The sequence below is a fragment of the Bufo gargarizans genome, unplaced genomic scaffold, assembly GCF_014858855.1.
Source record: "Bufo gargarizans isolate SCDJY-AF-19 unplaced genomic scaffold, ASM1485885v1 fragScaff_scaffold_459_pilon:::fragment_2:::debris, whole genome shotgun sequence".
NCBI lineage: Eukaryota > Metazoa > Chordata > Amphibia > Anura > Bufonidae > Bufo > Bufo gargarizans.
The window spans coordinates 285,361-306,919 of NW_025334120.1; the positions used below are offsets into that span (position 1 = coordinate 285,361).

Genomic DNA, 21,559 nt, shown 5'->3' on the forward strand with positions numbered 1-21,559 from the left:
CATTGCACCTGCGCAATAAAAACTGAACAACGGAACGCAATCGCAGTCAAAACTGACTGCAATTGCGTACCTACTCGCGCGGGTTTGCCGCAAAGCATCCGGACACGCTCGTGTGAAAGAGGCCTTATGGTTGTGTCCAAACAGTTCAATTTTAGTCTCATCACTCCAAATGACTTTGTACCAGAATGTTTGAGGCTAGTCTCTGCTCCGTTTGGCATACTGTAAGCATGATAAGGTTATGGGGAATTTCCTCAGGTCCTCCACACCCACCTTACACATCACTTTTTCCTCCACTACCTTACCCCCCACCTCCCAACCCACCAAAAATGACACAACACCGTATCTTGGAATTAAATGGCCACAGCAGCCTTTTATTAATACAAACATAACATGTAAAGATCCATATAATTATATATATAACAATATACATAACAATATTATACATAAACCTTGACGAAGGAGGTCCTAGAAGCCCCGATTCGATTCCAGCTGATGCCCCAAACACCCGGTTAAGCCACCCTGCCTCCAGCCGTATCACTCCAGCTCGGAGACACCGAGTGATGGTCACCCACTGAAACCAACCAACTATCCACACCTGGGAGTCCAGCCCCACCGTTTGAGGCCCTCCCATCCACAAACACCAAGCCCTACCACCGTCTTCCAGGACCTCCTACCGCCACAGACGCGCAACTTGATCCTTAACCTCAAGCTTGCGCGGCCCTCCATGAACCCAGGGCTCGCTCAATCCCACCCTGCAAATCCAATGACCACAAATCAATGCCCACCGCATTGAGGTGGACACCATCCACCCTCCAAAACTCACCAATACCGGACTCCAACTCCAAATGCCGCACCACCACTGCCCCATTCCGCGCCACAAACTTCCCAACCGCCCTGTTCACTTTTATCCGGGCCTTATTTATCCTCTCCACCGAAAGCGTCTTGCGCCAACGCCGTCTGGGAACTATATCCGACCACACCACTACCATCCCGGGAAACAACGCCCACAACCGTAACAGGTCGAACTTAACATCCCTGATCAGCTCCCTAACCGGTTTCATACCCAAGTCGTTCCCTCCCGCATGTAGCACCAAGACATCCGGAGGCTGGTCTAGCTGAACAAACCTGTGAACCTCCCTCAAAATCCCCCCCCACAACATACCTCTGTAACCCAGCCACCGGATGGCCGCCACCTCCCTATCAAAGCCCAACTGACGACCATTAGGCCTCACATCCGCCCTCAACGCCCCCCAAAACACAAACGAATGGCCGATAATCCACACCAGAGCCGGAGAACCACCTGCAACGAAATAAGCAGACAAAACGAACTCATTACTGCCAGGGCCCAAAACCACCGCCCCTACAGACCTCCTAAGCGAACATACGAACGAAATCGTCCCGATTCCCACCTACCAATCCTCTTAATAACCTCCTCGCTCATACCTAGGCGGGCCTCCTCCGTCGCCACCTCAATTCGAAACGAGTGGCCCGTATAACGCTTCGGATCCACTCCCAACTCCCTTAAGCACCGCTTCAATACCGCTATGAACTGGAATCTGGACAAAAAGGACCCATCAGCATGCCGCAAAAGAGGGAACTCTCCCTTCCCCCTACCAACCCGATACCGACCCAAACAAAAAACTGGGCACATCGAGCAACCCGGCACTGCAAACAGGCAAATACTACACCCCTTCCCCGCCGCCAACCCTTCAGCACCTGCCGCACTACAAAAGCCTTTGTACAGTCAACCAACCCCCGCAACTTGAAGCCAAATGCCAATCGCACTTGTTCACTCGTGCCACCGACCACCCCTCCTCCTTTTTCTCCCCCAAGAACAACAACAAGGGGACCTCACCCGCTCCCACCCCCACACCCAGCATGTCACACCAACCAACCCAACACTCCCAAGCACCCTCATATGCTGCCCACGTACCGGTCGACAAGGAAGCCCTGAACAACCCGCTCACAGTACCTCCAAGACCTCCCACAACAGCACCGGACACTCCAACCCGACGACCTCCGCTTCTGGTGCTAGCTGCCGAAAGCGCTCCCACTGCGAACGAGAAAGAGCATCCGCAATACCGTTAGAAACACCCGGAACATGGACTGCAACCACCCACACATTCAGCTCCAAACAACGCAACACCATATGCTGTAATAACCTAACCACCGGGGGAGATGAAGCCGACAAACTATTAATCACCTGCACCACCCCCATGTTATCACAATGAAACCTCACCTTTTGGTTGCGAAACATATCCCCCCACAACTCCAATGCCAACACAATAGGAAAAAGCTCCAGCAAGGCCACATTCCTAGTCCATCCCTTCCCCTCCCACGACCCAGGCCAGCGATCTGCGCACCACTGCCCGTTACAATAAACCCCAAAACCAACCCCCCCTGCCGCATCTGAAAACAAATCAAAATCCACGCTGTCCACCGCATCCCCCAACACCAACGCCCTCCCGTTAAATTCTGCTAAAAACCGAGCCCAGACCTCCAGATCACGCCGCAGTTCCCGTCCAAATCTAATAAAATTATGCACTGCCGTCACCCCCGCGGTGGCCGCCGCCAACCGCCTGCAAAAAATCTGACCCATCGGCATAATCCGACATGCAAAATTCAACTTCCCCAACAATGATAAATCCCTCAAACGAATCTTAACCGACCTCCTCGCCCTGTCCACCTCCCCCCGCAAGTCGCACAACTTATCCTCCGGTAACCTACACTCCATAGCTACCGTGTCCACAACAATCCTCCAAAAACTCAGCTCAGTCGTGGGCCCTACCGTCTTCCCGTCCGCCAGCGGCACACCAATGGATGAAAAAACCGACTGTAACGTGGAAACAACAACTGACACACCTGTGAATCCGCCGGTCCCAAACACAGAAAATCATCCAGGTAATGGATGACAGACCGACAACCTGAAACATCCAGACAACCTGAAACGTCCACTTGCCCCAGTATTAAGGCCCCCCCATCATGTGCCAGTATTAAGGGCCCCCCCATCATGTGCCAGTATTAAGGCCCCCCCCCATCATGTGCCAGTATTAAGGCCCCCCCATCATGTGCCAGTATTAAGGCCCCCCATCATGTGCCAGTATTAAGGCCCCCCATCATGTGCCAGTATTAAGTAAGTCCCCCCCATCATGAGCCAGTATTAAGTGAGTCCCCACCCATCATGTGCCATTATTAAGTAAGTCCCCCCCATCATGTGCCATTATTAAGTAAGTCCCCCCCATCATGTGCCATTATTAAGTAAGTCCCCCCCCATCATGTGCCATTATTAAGTAAGTCCCCCCCCCAATGTGCCATTATTAAGTAAGTCCCCCCCATCATGTGCCATTATTAATTAAGTCCCCCCATCATGTGCCATTATTAAGTAAGTCCCCCCCATCATGTGCCATTATTAAGTAAGTCCCCCATGTGCCATTATAAAGTAAGCCCCCCCCCCATCATGTGCCATTATTAAGTAAGTCCCCCCATCATGTGCCATTATTGAGTAAGTCCCCCCCATCATGTGCCATTATTAAGTAAGTCCCCCCCCATGTGCCATTATTAAGTAAGTCCCCCCCATCATGTGCCATTATTAAGTAAGTCCCCCATCATGTGCCATTATTAAGTAAGTCCCCCCCATCATGTGCCATTATTAAGTAAGTCCCCCCCATCATGTGCCATTATTAAGTAAGTCCCCCCATTATGTGCCATTATTAAGTAAGTCCCTCCCCCCATCATGTGCCATTATTAAGTAAGTCCCCCCCCAATGTGCCATTATTAAGTAAGTCCCCCCCCATTATGTGCCATTATTAAGTAAGTCGTCCCCCCCCCCCAATGTGCCATTATTAAGTAAGTCGTCCCCCCATCATGTGCCACTTGCGGGGGGGGGCGCATTTTAGTTGGGGGGGCACATGGGGGGGCACAGCATGATGTAGGGGGGGCCGTGGCCCCCTCTGGCCCCCCCCTGGCGACGCCACTGAGACCAGCACCTCCAAGGCGTAAATGGCAAGCTCAGGCCATGTGCCCAATTTGGAGACCCAGAAGTTGCAGGGGCTGACCCCTGTCAGTTAGTTCGTGTAGGCGTGTGCATATTTACTAACCCACTATGTTGCACGTCCCCGTGATGTTCATGATCCAATTTGATATCTGCTCTATCAACTTTCAATGTTCTTTTATGTGCCTACCATGGTGATCACGGGTGGCGGGGAATCAGAGTTCCAGGCCGGAGAGGGAGCATGATAAAAAGAGACCAAATTTAAGGGAGATAAATTTATAAAAAAAATTGGGTATCGAGCTGAAATGTGGGAAAAGCTATTGAGGCGCAAATGTGGGACAAATTACAGAAGCCCAAATGTGGGCCAAAAGAGTCAAGCGGAAATGTGGGAAAAGCTATTGAGGCGCAAATGTTGGCCAACAGAGTATAGCGGAAATGTGGGACAAATTATTGAAGTGCAAATGTGGTACAACTTGTTTAAGTTTAAGCATTGAATCAAAGAAGGTGGTGCGCATCAATTAACCCCTTAAGGACTTAGGGCGTACCGGTACGTCCTAAGTTTAAATCGCGATTGCGGCGCCGCGGGGGTTGATCTGAACAGGATGCCGGCTGAAATCATTCAAAAAAAGTGAATGATTTTATGCCGGCGGGTGGTGCAGGTGGGGGGTTGTGAGTGGTGCGGGAGGCAGGCGGTGCAGCAGGCGGGATCGCGATCCTCCGCCCGCCTCCTCTTGAAAATTCATTGGTGTTCAGTGGTTATACCAGAGTATCAGCACATTGCTGACACTCTGTTATAAACGGCTGACAGCTGTGCAGATGTCAGCCGTTTAACCCTTTCCATACCACCATCCGTATGGACCGCTGTATGGAAAAGGTTAACAGTCAGGGTCAGGGAGCTCCCTCCCTCTCCCATCGGGGGGCTGCTGTGCCTTTGCAGCCCCCAGACAGGATGGGGTCACAGAGAGAGGGCGCCCCCCTCCTTACCCTTCCCCGTCTGCTCAGTTGTGGCCATAACCGAGCAGATGGGGAAGGTTCCCATGGCAACAGGACACCTTCTCAGGCATCCTGCTGTCCATGGTGCTGAACAGATCTGTGCTAAAGGCATAGATCTGTTCAGACAAAGTGTAAGTAAAATACAGTACAATACACTATATAGTGTATTGTATTGTATTATACAGACATCAGACCCACTGGATCTTCAAGAACCAAATGGGTCTGGGTAAAAAAAAAAAATGTAAGAGAAAGTGAAAAAAGTAAAAGATAAAAAAAAACACAGTGTCATGAAGTACTATATGTGAAAAAAAAAAAATCTCAGAATGGCCTGGATAAGTCAAAGCGTTTTAAAGTTATCAGCCCTTAAGGTGAAATAGTCCTTAAGAAGCATTTCAGAAATTTTATTCCCTGTCACCTATGCAGAGGAGGTTTATTCACGTCTAAAATTGGATAATGTCAACCCAAGAATGTAACAGAAAAATTACAGAAATGTATTAACCTGTCTACTTGGTAGAGAAGGGGTCTATGACAGAAAACAATTGTTTATTGTCACCCAAAAATAAAAAATAAAAATTATTGAAATTTATTAAGCTGTCAACTAGGTAGAGGAAAGGTATATTACACCCAAAAATTGGTGAATTTGACCCTAAAATGTAATTGACAAATGTTTTTTTTTACTGGTTTAATAGGTATAGCAGTCGTACTTCACACCCAAAAATTGTTGCATTTCAACTGAAAATGTAACTGACAATTATTATTTTTTTGAACCGGCCTACTAGGTATATCAGTGGTACATCACACCCAAAAATTGGTGAATTTCACCATAAAATGTAACAGACAATTTTTTTTATTGTTTAATCTGTCTACCAGGTATAGCAGTGGCACTATACACCAAAAAAAAAAAAAATTTGATTTATGAGGTGGAGTTCCATATGGAGTAGGAGTTTGAGGAGGCGGTGCACGTAGTGGTGTAGGTGGAAGCGGCGGTGTAGGAGGACGAGGTAGCCAACACAGGTTTTTGATCTGAATAAAAAAAAATTAAATTAGGGTACACTCTAAAAGAGTGTGAACTATCCAAAATACAAGAATGAGCAATTGCGCTGCAATATAACAATGGCTGGTTAGTGCCGGTATACATGTCTATTCTGCACAAGGTACGGACAAGTCCTGAGGGATCCATGCCTGGTTCATTTTAATGAATGTGAGCTTGTCCAGCACCTCCAAGGCGTAAAGGGCAAGTTCAGGCCATGTGCCCAATTTGGAGATCCAGAAGTTGAAGGGGGCAGACCCGTCATTCAGTAGGTGTAGGCGTGTGCACACATACTGCTCCACCATGTTGGTGAAATGCTGCCTCCTGCTAAGACGTTCCATATCAGCTGGTGGTGCTGGTTGCTGTGGTGTGCTGACAAAGCTTTTCCACATTTCGGCCATGCTAACCCTGCCTTCTGAGGTGCTGGCAGTGCCCCAGCTGCGTTGGCGACCTCTTCCTCCTCCTCTGCCTTCACCTTGTGCTTCCACTGTGCCCCGGCTGTCAGGTGGGAATGCCACCAGCAGCGCGTCTACCAGCGTGCGCTTGTACTCGCGCATCTTACAATCACGCTCCAGTGAGGGAATTAAGGACGGTACATTATCCTTGTAACGGGGATCCAGCAGCGTGGCCACCCAGTAATCAGTCCTTATCACTACAAACTCCAACACGAATTGGGTCTACTGACGGGTACTGGCATACCATCGTGTACGCACGCACGGGGATATATATATCCGTACAACGTTCATTCATACAATCGGGGCTAAGAGTATGGCGTGTAGAGATGCCCCTCTTCCTCTATAGACTCTCTATATATATTATAACACCCATACAACACATTTATATACCTACCTAGCCATCTATAAACTATTGACAGTCACTATGTACCCTCCATTATCACTACTAGTAATATTCTCTCTTCTACTGGCTATTACCTTATCACTCTACATATTGGCTTCTATATTATAATGTATACACCGCTTTTTAGAATATTCTAATATATTTGTATCTCAAGAAAAATCCCGCCATACAACCCTGTAGTATATCCATCAGGTCCATATTAGAAATAAGGGTCTAATCAATTTTAATTACTGTAAATTATTGATAGCCATATAGTTATAACACTAGTTATTAGTGTAATATTAATAGATGCTTCTTATTCCATCCCATATATGGAAGTTCTATATATATATATATATATATATATGTGTGTTTTATAAATCATAACATATTGGCATAACACCAAAATTGGCCATAAGGATTTTTAACCAGTATTAATCTCACCATTCTATACTCTATATAAGTGGCCGACATATGGTGACAATTAGATATCATAGTATATATATATATATATTAAAATCAGACGACCTCCTCTGGGAATAATAATCCAGAACCCCCTAACAATTAGCGCATAAATCACTATTTAGAACATAGCAGTTACAAAACAGCAGCGCTATACTAGACCGACCTGTGGTTTGTAAGGATCCCGGTCTGAGAGATCGGGCAGCGCTGAGTATTATAGCACGCAGGAGAGCCGGCAAACCCTGCAGGAATAACAGACAGGCGAACCGCTGCATGGTGAAAGCGGGGAGCCAGAGCCGCACACAGCTCTATGTGAAGGTCCGCTGCGGTCTCACAGTGAACAGCAGCGCCGCAACATTCAACCTATCACTATCAGTACTATGAAATGTTCGATTCAAACTAATTAATGTAACATGAAATGTATCACTATGGATATTATGAATGAAACAATGTATTTATTTAACTACATCATGGATCGCTTGACTCCACGCTATCTAGCCTGCACACCACAGAAGTGTCAGATACAGAACATCATCTGCTACTAATTGCCAAGGGATACTAGCAATTAGCCTCATTTTACTAAGCACGCCCACCCCAACCCTGAACCGCCCCTTGTTTAACCCGCCAAAACAGCATTTTAAATATCCCTAACACAAGTGTATTTTTATTCTGTATATTGTCCTGACGAAGGGGGCATTTCGCCCTTGAAACGCGTTGACTCTAATAATAAAAAGAATCCTATTCATCTCAAGGACTGATCTTTATGCCTGCAGCGCCGGATAGTGGTCTGAAACCTTTTTAAATTTTCTGCACCCAGTAATCAGCACAAGTTAGAATGTAGGCAACTCGGCGGTCGTTGCAGAGACACTGCAGCATGTAATCGCTCTGCCCAGAGGCAACGAAAAGCTGTCCTCTGTGGGAGGTGTATCGTCTGTGTCCTCTGTATTCCCACATCCTTGCACCAGTGATGGCCATGAGCTGGTCTGGGTGCCACCCTGCTGTGAACATGGTTTCTCCTCCTCCTCCTCCTCCTCCACCTAGTCATCCTCCAGAACTGTGCCCTGGCTGGACAATTGTGTACCTTGGGTTTGTGGGTGCAGGAAGCCACCCTCGGAGCCACTTGGGAATGACTGGCCGAAAACCCTACGAAATGATCCCTCCTCCTCCTCCTGTGCCACATCCTCTTCCATCATCGCCAGGAGCATTTTTTCAAGGAGGCATAGAAGTGGGATAGTAACGCTGAGAACGGCGTTATCGGCACTGGCCATGTTGGATGAGTACTCGAAACAGTGCAACAAGGAACACAAGTCTCACATGGAGGCCCAGTCATTGGTGGTTGAAGTGGAGCTGTTCCGCCAAGCGACTCACCCGTGCGTGCTGCAGCTGAAACTCCACTATCGCCTGCTGCTGCTCGTACAGTCTAGCCAGCATGTGCAAGGTGGAGTTCCACCTTGTGGGCACATCGCATATGAAGCGGTGAGCGGGAAGGCCGAAGTTACGCTGCAGTGCTGACAGGCGAGCAGCAGCAGGGTGAGAACGCCGAAAGCGCTCACAGACGGCCCGCACTTTATGCAGCAGCTCTGACACAGCAGGGTAATTTTTAAGGAATCTCTGCACCAACAAATTCAGCACATGCTGGTAGAGGATGAGGAAGCAGAGTAGGAAGCAACAGGAGGCAAACTGAAGCGCCCTGCAATCCTCGGTGATGAAAGGACATGCTCCAAACTGCTATCCGCCTCAGGCCCAGCCGCCACTGCATTTACCCAGTGTGCTATTATGGAGCTATAATGTCCCTGACCGTGCCTACTGGTCTACGTATCCGTAGTCAGGTGCACCTTGCCACAGATTGCGTTGCACAGTGCACACCTGATTTTGTCCCCTACTTGGTTGTGCAGGGAAGGGATGGCTCTCCTGGAAAAGCAGTGGCGGCTGGGCACGACGTAATGTGGGACAGCCACCACCATAAGACCTTTAAAACTATCCGTCTCAACCAGACAAAATGACAGCATTTCAAAGGCCAGTAATTTAGAAATGCTGGCATTCAGGGCTAGGGATCGCTGGTGGGTGGGGGAGGGGGGTATTTCCTCTTCCTCTCCAGTGTTTGGGAGATGGGGAGCTGAACACTTCCTTGGGACATTGTGGAGATGCCTGGTGACCGAGGTGTTGGTGGCCGATCCTCTGTTTGCTGGGTGGCAGGTGGCACTGTCACTCCAGAGATGGATGAAGAGGCCGAGACTGCAGCAGAAGAGGAAGCAGGAGGACCCAGAGACCTTTCTTGGTTTGTGAGGTGTCTACTCCACTGCAGCTTGTGCTTTGCACTTAAATGCCTGGTCATGCAGGTTGAAAACGTTTATGCCTCGCTTCAGGCTCTGATAGCACAGCGTGCAAACCACTTGTGTCTTGTCGTCAGCACATTGTCTGAAGAACTGCCACGCCAGGGAACTCCTTGGAGCTGGCTTTGGTGTGCTCGGTCCCTTGCTATGGTGGGCAGTAGCAGGCTTACTGTCTAGAGGACGGCCGCTCCGCTTTTGCACCCTGCTCCCTCTTCTGCTGTGCTGGTGGCTTTGTGCGACCACCGCCTCTTCCTCCGAACTACATAGGTCACTCGCATGACCTTGATTCCATGTAGGGTCGAGGACCTCATCGTCCTCCACATCATCTTCCACCCAGTCTTCACCCCTGCCTTTCTTGTCGGTCTGCACACTTTCGAAAGCCCCAGCAATTGGCACCTGTGTTTCGTCATCATCCGAGACGTGCTGCGATGGTCCTCCCATGTACTCATCCTGAAACATAAGTGGTTGGGCATCGGTTGGGCATCTCTTCCACTTCTGGGGCAGGGCTAGGTGGATGGCCCTGCTAACAGAGTCATCAAAAAGCAGAAGAGACTGCTGCATGACTTGGGGCTCAGACTGCTTGGCTGATTTGCAAAGGGGCGTGGTAAAAGACTGATGGACATCGGCTGCAGGTGCCAACTGTGGTCTTTCAGCAGGAGAGAGGTGGGAGACAATGTGAATGAACTGGATCCACTGTCAGTAACCCAATCTACTATCGCCTGTACTTGATCTGGCCTCACCATTCGTAAAGCTGCATTAGGCCTGACGAAATACCGCTGCAGGTTCTGTCACCTACTCGCACCTGAGGAAGGGTTTTCACTTGTGCGTGTTTATTTGACACTCTCCTCATATTTCTCAAATTTAGGATCTTGCCCTAAATCGGTGTTTAATTAATAGTAGAATAGAACGACAGTATGTAAAGGGTGTATCTCACACGGCCTGACCCACTGTAGGCCTCAATTAAAGATTTTTTTGCTCAAATGGCTGTATTTCAAATACGTGAATCAAACCCCTGTATATACAGGGTGCATCTCACATGGCCTGACCCACAGTAGGCCTCAATTAAAGATTTGTGCACCAAATTGTGGTTTTTCAAATATCTGAATCTAACCTAAATGTATAGGGTGGGCCATTTATATGGATACACCTTAATAAAATGGGAATGGCTGGTGATATTAACTTCCTGTTTGTGGCACATTAGTATATGTGAGGGGGGAAACTTTTCAAGATGGGTGGTGACCATGGCGGCCATTTTGAAGTCGGCCATTTTGAATCCAACTTTAGTTTTTGCAATAGGAAGAGGGTCATGTGACACGTTAAACTTATTGGGAATTTGACAAGAAAAACAATGGTGTGGTTTGTTTTAACGTAACTTTATTCTTTCATGAGTTATTTACAAGTTTATGACCACTTATAAAATGTGTTCAATGTGCTGCCCATTGTGCTGGATTGTCAATGCAACCCTCTTCTCCCACTCTTCACACACTGATGATGTGTTTACCTTTTTATGCACTGAAGCTGGCACGTTCCCTGAGTTTTTCCAGCAAGATGGTGCACCACCACATTATGGGTGTCAGGTCCGAGCATTCCTAGATGAACAGTTTCCCTGAAAGTGGATTGGTCATCGTGGGCCAGTTGAATGGCCCCCAAGGTCTCCCGATCTGACCCCCTTAGACTTTTATCTTTGGGGTCATCTGAAGGCAATTATCTATGCTGTGAAGATACGAGATGTGCAGCACCTGAAACTATGGATACTGGAAGCCTGTGCTAGCATTTCTCCTGAGGTGTTGCTATCAGTGTGTGAAGAGTGGGAGAAGAGGGTTGCATTGACAATCCAACACAATGGGCAGCACATTAAACACATTTTATAAGTGGTCAGAAACTTGTAAATAACTCATGAAAGAATAAAGTTACGTTAAAACCAAGCACACCATTGTTTTTCTTGTCAAATTCCCAATAAGTTTGATGTGTCACATGACCCTCTTCCTATTGAAAAAACAAAAGTTGGATTCAAAATGGCCAACTTCAAAATGGCCGCCATGGTCACCACCCATCTTGAAAAGTTTCCCCCCTCACATATACTAATGTGCCACAAACAGGAAGTTAATATCACCAACCATTCCCATTTTATTAAGGTGTATCCATATAAATGGCCCACCCTGTATTAAGGGTGTATCTCACAATGACATATGCAGCATAGGCTGCCAAATAAACTTTTTTTGCCCAAACGGGTGTTTGTTTAATAACTCAATATGGCAGCAGTATATAACCCAGGAATTTCAAACATCAAGGTGCTGCAAGGCCTGAAATATTGTGTATTTTGCCCCAAAAGGGGTGTTTTATTAATGAAATAATATAAGCCCTGTATATACAGGGTGCATCTCACACGGCCTGACACACAGTAGGCCTCAATTAAAGATTTGTGCACCAAATGGCGGTATTTCAAATATCAGAATCTAACCCAAATGTATAAAGGGTGTATCTCACAATGACATCTGCATCAAAGGCTGCCAACTAAAAATGTATTGGCCAAACAAGTGTTTGTTTAATAACTGAATTTGACAGCAGTACATAAGCCTGTAATTTCACACGTGCTGATGCTGCAAGGCCTTCAAATAGTGTTTTTGGGCAAAAAAGTGTGTTTTTAAAACCCCAGAAAATGATGGCTGTATTTATAGCTTAAATTGCACACTGACAAATCCAGATGTTGTATATTGGCAAAAAAATTGGTATTTTCAATGTCCCAAAAGCTCAGATGCAGTGCTGGTGCACTGAGCTTGCATAAAATATCCGCCGCCACCGCCCACCTAACTGACTTATTAAAGTATTTATTTTTTTCGGTCAATGGGCTCAGGGCAGGAAAAGAAATTGTGCCCTGCACCCTCAAAACACGATGTATGTAGATCACTGAGTTAGATTTAGATTTTGAGCAAAGACTCTCTCCTATTTTCTCCCTGAAATCACCAGCAGCATCCTCTCCCTACACTAAGCACAGCAGAGTGACGTGCAGTGCTACGTGACTCCAGCTTATATAGAGGTTGGGTCACATGCTACACTGGCCTATCACAACCATGCCATTAGTAGGCATGGCTGTGATGGCTTCTAAGGTCAGACAGTTAACCGCTTGTTTATTGGCTGCTCTACAGCCTTTCAAAAAGCACCAAGAAAGCGCTGAACACCGAACCCGAACTTTTACTAAAATGTCCGGGTCCGGGGTCCAAAAATCCTAAAGTTCGGTACGAACCCGAACTTTACAGTTCGGGTTCGCTCAACCCTATCCCTAACACTAGTATACTACCTCTCTTTGGACTTACCTAAGCCTACAATATTCAGGGCAGTGTAGAGACCAGCTACATACGTACTCTGCTCAGAGTCTCAGGTAGATGGGCATGTTCAGTCTAAAAGAGGCACTACCCTCAATATATTGCAAGAAATTTAGACTAAAACCTTCAGAATCACAGGTGCATATCAATGAAGCAAACATAATTACAAAAAACAAGATGCTGCACACTGTTGTATATACAAACAATAGAGATAAGAAATGGGGGTCATTCTAGATAAAAGTGGTACAATACCGACTATAAATGAGTAATGGGACTTCTGAGCAGAGTACGTTTGTAGCTGGCCTGAATACTGTAGGCTTAAGTAAGTCTAAAGTGAGGCAGTATATTTAGTGTTAGGGAGTAGGGACCCATCTGCGGAAGCCACCTTGACAACTGGTAGATGGGCCCGACACGTATGTGCGTTAAGAGCTTCCATTACTCATTTATAGTCGGTATTGTACCACTTTTATCTAGAATGACCCCCATTTCTTATGTCTATTGTTTGTATATATAAAGGTGTGCAGCCATCTAGTTTTTTGTTATGATGTTTTTAACTGGACTGTGAAACACTATACACTGCTTCCTCCAGTTTGGGGAGTGTTTCCGAGGTGACGGATTCCTTTTAAGAATGGTGCTGCCCTGCAGCGCAGTTGTGATGTATTTGAAAACTACAAGCTGTTGACTGCATGCAATTACTAATAATAGAATTTAGCCAGTTAAGCAGCCTAACTAAACATTAATGTCCTGTAGAGAAAAAGTAAGCGACAAGACCACTACATGTGGTGTTACCCTTATTTATCCAACAGTGTTTTCTCATTCCCCATAAACCTGTACACTGCATATAGCTTTCATTGTGAAGAAAGAAAGAAATTGCTGAAAGAAAGGATTGAAAAATATAGAGAAATCCACAGCACTCTTCAATTCAGGTGAAAAAAACTGTTACTTTATTAGTAACAGCAGCATACAGATAGCAACGTTTGAAAAGTTGATATCTGTATGCTGCTGTTACTAATAAAGTAACCGTTTTTTTCACCTGAATTGAAGAGTGCTGTGGATTTCTCAATATTTTTTTACCTGACAGGACCCCCAGCCAGGATCCCCATCCGCGGGCACCATCTCACCATATTTTTTATCGTCGTTAGTCCCCAAATTGGGACCTGGAGTGCTGCTTACCCCATTTTTTTTCTCTGAAAGAAAGGATTGGACATGTTAAAATTCTCCTGACATCTGCCACTGGTGTAGACTTGTGTGGCGCCATGCACATTAGGTAACTATCTGATATGGCTAAGCTCTGTCAAACGGCTGTATTGGACCAACAGATTATCTGTCCAATCAGACTAAGGGCTCACGCACAAAACCGTATATTTTGCAGTCCGCAAAACACGGATCATAAAAAAAAAAAAAAAAGAAGGATGAAATCTGTATTGCATCCTTTTTTTTGTGGATCCATTGTAATGATGCCTGTTCTTGTCCTCAAAATGCAAAGGAATGGGACATGATCTTTTATTTTAGGGAACGGATATGCAGACATAGGGAAACGGAATGAACATGGAGTCATTTAAGGTTTTTTTGCGGACCAATTGAAATGAATGGTTCCACATACGAACCTGTACTATAAAAAGGGAACGGAAAAGGAAGAAAAATACGTTTGTGTGCATGAGCCTTAATAGTTGGTGTGTATAACTAAAGGTGTGTGTAAACAGCTATCTGACTAATGATTGGTCAGAAATTTTGTCAGATAACCTGTTGGTGTAATACAGCCCTAATGTGTAAGGGTACAGTATGACTGTACAACGTCACTCAGGTTATCAGCTGAAACCTTCCCTAGCACTGTGCTGATAGCAGAGGAAGAAATGAAGTCATGCTAGATCTCCTCTCAGGCTGTGCAAAGTAAATTTAGTTAGTCTGCAATTTCCACCTCTGCCGACCATGACTTCTGGTATTTGTATGGAAATACATACAGTGAAACCCCTCTGAGATGACCAGCCAAATCGCATTGAACAGTGGTCTTCCAGTACGAATATATGAGGGAATTGAAAATCTGTTGCAGGAAGTCTGATCCGGATTAGGTGTGGTCTTGTCAAAGAGGTGATCTTCTGGGTCTTTTGTAGAAGTTTCACTGTATTCTAATGTATCATTGTATTTTTTTATTTCACAGCATATGCGATTAGCACAGGAATTTCATGAGTTTGTGAAAAATGATGATCGGTTTGAAATATGTGCTCCGGTTATTTTGGGTCTTGTATGCTTCCGTTTAAAGGTAAGAATTTTTGCTTTGTATTTTTAGAGCTATTTGTAGAGCTGTGACTTGTCTGTGAATGGCTTTTCTCTATAGATAGCAGAGTGAACATGGTGCCTGCATGCAGTTTTTTCACACAGATTTACACAGCGAGATTAGACAAATCTCATGTACACTTTGCTCTTTTCTGTGCGGAAATTGACCTGCCGTGCAGATTTAGGGTGGCTGCACACTGGTGCGGGTGAAAGTGCAGAAGATCTGAACGCATTTCAGTGTACATTTCTGCACCAAAGACTACAATTGATAATTGCAGTTTTGGAAGATTTTATCCTTCCTTTGAAAAGGGTAAAATCAGCACCTAGAATTGCAAACCTAATTTACATGCTGCGGATTTATAAATCTGCACGAAACAAAGAAGCAAAGTGAGATTTGTCTCATACACTTTTTTGGTAATGTTTTGCTCTGCATGTGAAAAAAGCACAAAATCGATGTGTGCAGTTGTCCTTAAATACGCAGCATGTCAGTCCTCTGTGCTTTTTTTATTTATTTATTTTTTCTGTGGATTTCACAGAAAATACTCAAAATCTTCACCAAATACCGCAAGTAACACATGTGGTGGTTTTTGGTGCGGGAATGGTACCCTGATTACACAGACACCTCAAACCAATCTCTCGGAACAAGCAAATAACCTCTGGTGGCAAAAACACAACAGATTTATTCCATTATCTAGAAAAAAGGTAACTAACGTGTGCTGCCCGGACATGGAATTGCGGATCCGCACTTCTGTTCCGCCAAAAAATAGAACATGTCCAATTGCAGACAAGAACAGGCATATTCTATTAGTGGCGGCAATGTGCGATCCGCAAAATGCGGAATGCACATTGCCGCTGTCTGTGTTTTGCGGATCCGTGGATCTGCAAAACACATTGTGGACGTGTGAATGGAGCCTAACCATGAGCACTTATCAGAGCGATGGTGACAGCCAGGCCCTGTTGGAATAAAAAGGAGGAGGATATTAGGGGTGAGAGTCATTTCGAAGACTAAGGCCTCATGCACATGAACGTATTTTCTTTCCGTGTCCGCTGCATTTTTTTGTGGACCGCAAAAATACATACGGTTGTGTGCACGAGGCCTAAGGTTAGCTGCAGATTTGCTGTCACAGATTTTTGTACACCAAATCAGCAGCATTGTACTGTACTAGCAAATTGCACGGGGTCATTTACAAACATTTAATGGAAGTTTTTGGTGTAGAAATAGTGGCAAGACCCCATTTTATGATTTTTTTTTAAATGCCTGTGCGACACTATTTTGGCAGGGGCCGGGAGTTTGGCTCCAGCAAATTTACTATCATTTCATTTTAGAAAACTGGTGTAAAAGATGAGAAAAACGACTACAGTTAGGCGCTGGAGTGTTTACTTCAGGCTCACGGACTGCCGGAGGTGTGCCTAATTTATCACTAGGCGCAGTCATAAATCAGCCGAATCCTCCGGCAGTGCAAGGCAGAAATAAAGACCACCGCAAAAATGAGTTTTTAGCAATTCTCATTCACGCGGCAGAAAAAATCTGCAGCAAATACTCACCTGTGCTGTGGATTTTTAATCTGCAGCATGCCAATTTATACTGCAGATTTCATCACGGAATTCACCCTTTCTAAGGCCTCATGCACACGTTGTTTTGGTCCGCATCCGAGCCGCATTTTTTAGACCCATTCACTTCAATGGGGCCGCAAAAAAAAAAAAAAAGGGGGCAAGCGGAGTGCTGTCCACATCCGTTGTTCCGTTCCGTGGCCCCGCAAAAAAAAAAATTGAAAATGTCCTATTCTTCCACAATGCGTTCCACAATTCTTTCCAGCAAATTGTGGAACGCACATAGCCAGCATCCGTGTTTTGCAGATGCGCAATTTGCAGACTGGGACGAACTGCGACCGCCACGGCCACAATACGTCACGAAACCGTCACAGCGCTCCTAGTGGTCAATCCACAAACAGGCCTCCCAGCCACTTTCAGCACACCGACAGTCTAACTTGAGTCCGTACAGTCGATAGGCTGAAAGCGCAGGGAGTGGACCGCCGACCGACCGCAAGTAAGCGTGTGAGCGACAAGACCAGAACCACACACAGGGTAGTTTAACTGCCACCTTGCAATTTATGGGAGCAAGGAACCCACTATCTAGATAACAGAACCGAGTAGCTTTCTCTTCGGAGAGGCTAGGGTAAGTTTTTGCAGTGTTTGAAAACAGGCATATGGCTAGAGAAATGACTTGGACGTCATTTATTATATATCTATATACAATACAAATTATCAAGATGCACAGAAATTATAACACAATAATAAAGGAAAATATAGTCCAATAAACAAAAATAGAGAAAAGAAAGAAAATACTTAGTTTCCGCAGAAAAGATGTCCGTTGGTGAAATAGTCAGTTGCAGGGATAAAGTCCAAGAAGCCTTTGTCCAGTGTAATATGCCTTCAGCCCACAGGTTCTCTGGCTGAGGCCCTCTTTAGGTGTTGTTAAAAGTGGAGAACTCCTTTAGCAGATTCTAGGTCTTTGTTATAAAGGGTCCCAGAATCAAGGTGGGGAATTGAGAGTCCGCCTGCTGGGCAGGCTGTATTTCTGAGGTGAATGTCAGTTCTGAAATATGGCATGTGCCATATCGCGGGATGTCTCCGCTGTACACAAGTAACAAGCACATATTCACATTCCCCACAAAATATGGAGTTCAGGGATACCAAATATTACTATTATAACTGGTTCTATGATGGGGTAACACCATAACTTTACCTGGGCACCTCTTAGAGTTATATTTGTCATATGTACATGTCCAGTGAATTCTGAGTGACACGATGATGTAATTTTTACGTCCGTAAGATGCATGGTCTCTCTTAAAAAGGTAAAAATCATATCTCAGATTCATGTTGCAATCTGGGAAACCTTGGTGCCGGCCTGTCTGCAGCAAGCTAGATTACAGACCCTTATGGCAGCAACACCAAATGGCTCCCCCCAGGTGTAGTCTTCACACCTAGCTGTGATATCTCTGCAGAAAGGGGAGCTCTTTTGTCAACCTAAGGAAGCCAGCTGTAATTGCGTTATCTGCTGGGCATCTATTGACTGACTTGAACAAAAGGACTATGTTGTTTCCTGGGTACACAGAAGAAGACGCTCTGAGTAATCAAATTGTAGATTCTGGGGCCTAGGGAAATAATTACTGTTTAATAGACCTACTGCTCAATAAGGGAGACTAATATTGATAATATTGGGAGGACAGTTCAATATTCTCGCGGATCATCCGTGACACCTCCCCCCGCGTCTGTGGCTAGACATCCGTCCGCAAGACGGGTGGCGTCGCCGCTAACCTGCGCTGATGGGTCTGGATCGCCGTTGCACCGGGATAAGCCATCCGCATTTTGATGTCTGCTGCCTGCCCTGTGCTGGATGGTAAAATCGGACTGCTGCAGCGACAAGCTCCAACGTAGGAGCTTCCCGTTGGACCCTGCAGTACGGTTCAGCCAACTGAGAGGATTATGGTCCGTAATGATTGTGAAGGAGCGGTCGTACAGATAGGATTGAAGCTTCTGCAGGGCCCACACAATCGCCAGACACTCCTTTTCTGTAGTTGAGTAGGAGACTTCTCGGGGAAGAAGTTTCCGGCTCAGGTACAGAAGAGGATGCTCGTCCCCTTTTCCATCCACCTGGCTTAAGACAGCGCCGAGACCGTAATCTGATGCGTCGGTTTGCACTATGAACCGACGGCTGAAATCTGGGGCTTGAAGCACAGGGGCGCTAGCTAAGGCTAGTTTCACACTAGCGTTCGGCTGTCCGCTCGTGAGCTCCGTTTGAAGGGTCTCACGAGCGGACCCGAACACTTCCGTCCAGCCCTGATGCAGTCTGAATGGATGCGGATCCGCTCATAATGCATCAGTCTGGCGGCGTTCAGCCTCCGCTCCGCTCAGCAGGCGGACACCTGAACGCTGCTTGCAGCGTTCGGGTGTCCGCCTGGCCGTGCGGATCCGTCCAGACTTACAATGTAAGTCAATGGGGACGGATCCGTTTGAAGATGCCACAATATGGCTCAATCTTCAAGCGGATCCGTCCCCCATTGACTTTCAATGTAAAAGTCTGGACGGATCCGCTCAGGCTAATTTCACACTTAGCTTTTTTTTGCCAATATAATGCAGACGGATCCGTTCTGAACGGAGCCTCCGTCTGCATTATTATGATCGGATCCGTTCAGAACGGATCCGATCGAACGCTAGTGTGAAAGTAGCCTAACGCCTGCTTCAAGGCCCGGAAGGCGTTCTCACACTCAGGGGTCCACGTAACCACTTTCGGGTGCTTCTTACCAGTGGCATCCGTCAGGGGCTTCGCGATGGCACTATAGGCTGGTACAAACTTCCTATAGTAGCCCGCGGTCCCCAGGAATGCCTGAACCTGTCGCTCAAATTGGCTGCAGCCAGCCGTTGCAGTACCTGGGACAGATGTTTGAGGTGTTCTTCCCAGGTGGGGCTAAACACTGCAATATCGTCCAAATATGCTGCAGCGAATGGTTGCATTTCCTCCAGCAGGTCGTTCATAGCCCGCTGGAACATGGCAGGCGCATTTTTCATTCCAACGGGCATCGTCGTAAATTCGAAGAGCCCGAAGGGAGTGATAAAGGCCGACTTCTGCCGCGCGTCCAGGGCAAGAGGGATCTGCCAGTACCCCCGGCTCAGATCCATGATTGATAGCTAGCTGGCAGCCGCCAGCTTATCTAGCATCTCATCGATGCGAGGCATGGGGTAGGCGTCCGTAGTGGTTACAGCGTTCAACTTCCGGTAGTCCACGCAGAACCGCGTTGTCTTGTCTTTCTTGGGTACCAAGACGACGGGTGCCACCCATGGACTACAGGACCGCTGAACGACCCCCAGTTCTAGCATTTCCCCCACCTCACGCTGCATGTCCACCTGCACCTCCGGAGAGACACGATAGGCGGATTGCTTGATGGGGGGATGTGCTCCGGTATCTAACCGGTGAGTGACCAGATTGGTCCGTCCCGGGATACCTGAGAAGGTCCGGTGGTACCGACCTAACACCTCCTGTAACTGCTCTCTCTGGGACGGGAAGAGCTGCAGGTTGACATTTATGTCCCCGTCCGTCTCCCGGGTGTCAGCCAGCAGATCTACCAGAGGGTCTGTCTCGCCCTGTTCTAACCGGCTGCACACTGGGAGTACATACTGGGTTTTATCGTGGTGAGCCTTCAGCATGTTAATGTGAAAGGCCTTCTGTTTTCTACCCCCCCATGTTCACCAAGTATGTCAGGGGGTTCAAACGCTTCTCTATGGTGTATGGCCCCTCCCATGCCGCCTGTAACTTATTGTGCCTTATGGGAAGAAGGGCATAGACCTTGTCTCCTGTTTCAAATGCCCGGTCTCCTGCGGTGCGGTCGTACCATAGTTTCTGTTTGGCCTGGGCCTGGGCCAGATTCTCCGTTACCATGGCAGAGAGTGACTCCATTTTGTCTCTGAACTTCAGGACGTAATCCACTACAGAGACATCCGTGGGGTCACCTTTGCCTTCCCACGTCTCTCGCATCAGCTGTAGTGGCCCTCGGACGTTCCTGCCATACAGGAGTTCAAACGGGGAGAACCCGGTGGACTCTTGCGGTACTTCCCTGTAGGCAAACAGCAGATGAGGCAGGTACCGTTCCCAGTCCCCACCCTGCGACTCAACGAATGTGGCCAGCATCTGCTTTAATGACGCGTTAAAGCGCTCGCAGAGGCCGTTGGTTTGCGGGTGGTATGGACTGGAGACGAGGTGCGTCATCTGGATCTTTGCCGCCAGGGCGTCCATCAGTTCAGACATAAACTGTGGTCCCTGATCTGTGAGCATCTCCGCAGGGAACCCTACACGTGAAAATATGGTAATTAGCGCGTCTGCTACCTTGTCTGCCCTCAGGGAGGAGAGGGCGACCGCATCTGGGTAGTGAGTCGCGTAATCCACCAGCATCAAGATGTACCTCTTGCCGCTGCGGCTGGGAATGGGCAGCGGTCCAATTATGTTGACTGCCACTCGGTGAAATGGCTCACTTATGATTGGCAGTGGACACAGGGGAGCCCTGCGCGGATTCCCAGCTCGTTTAACCTTCTGACAAACCGTACAGGAGCGACAATAATTGATGACATCTATACTCATTCTAGGCCAGTAGAAATGCCCCTGAATACGGTCAAGTGTCCTGCGAATTCCTAGGTGCCCTGCCAAGGGGGTGTCATGTGCGGATTTCAGCACATGCCCCCGGAAGGCACTAGGTACCACAAGAGACTTGGTACTCACGGTCATTTCGCCTTTGGTGGGTTGTATGGCCTCACTATACAACTT

General features: G+C 47.0%; 1 protein-coding gene across 2 annotated transcripts in view; it reads left to right on the forward strand.

Annotated features, from left to right (window-relative positions):
* Positions 1–21,559, forward strand: part of LOC122922544 (aromatic-L-amino-acid decarboxylase-like) — a 287,546-nt gene that overhangs the window by 226,992 nt on the left and 38,995 nt on the right. For both annotated transcript variants that reach the window (XM_044273181.1, XM_044273180.1), the window contains exon 13: positions 15,128–15,229. In XM_044273181.1, the coding sequence (XP_044129116.1) occupies positions 15,128–15,229 (102 nt within the window). The remainder of the gene's footprint in view (positions 1–15,127; positions 15,230–21,559) is intronic.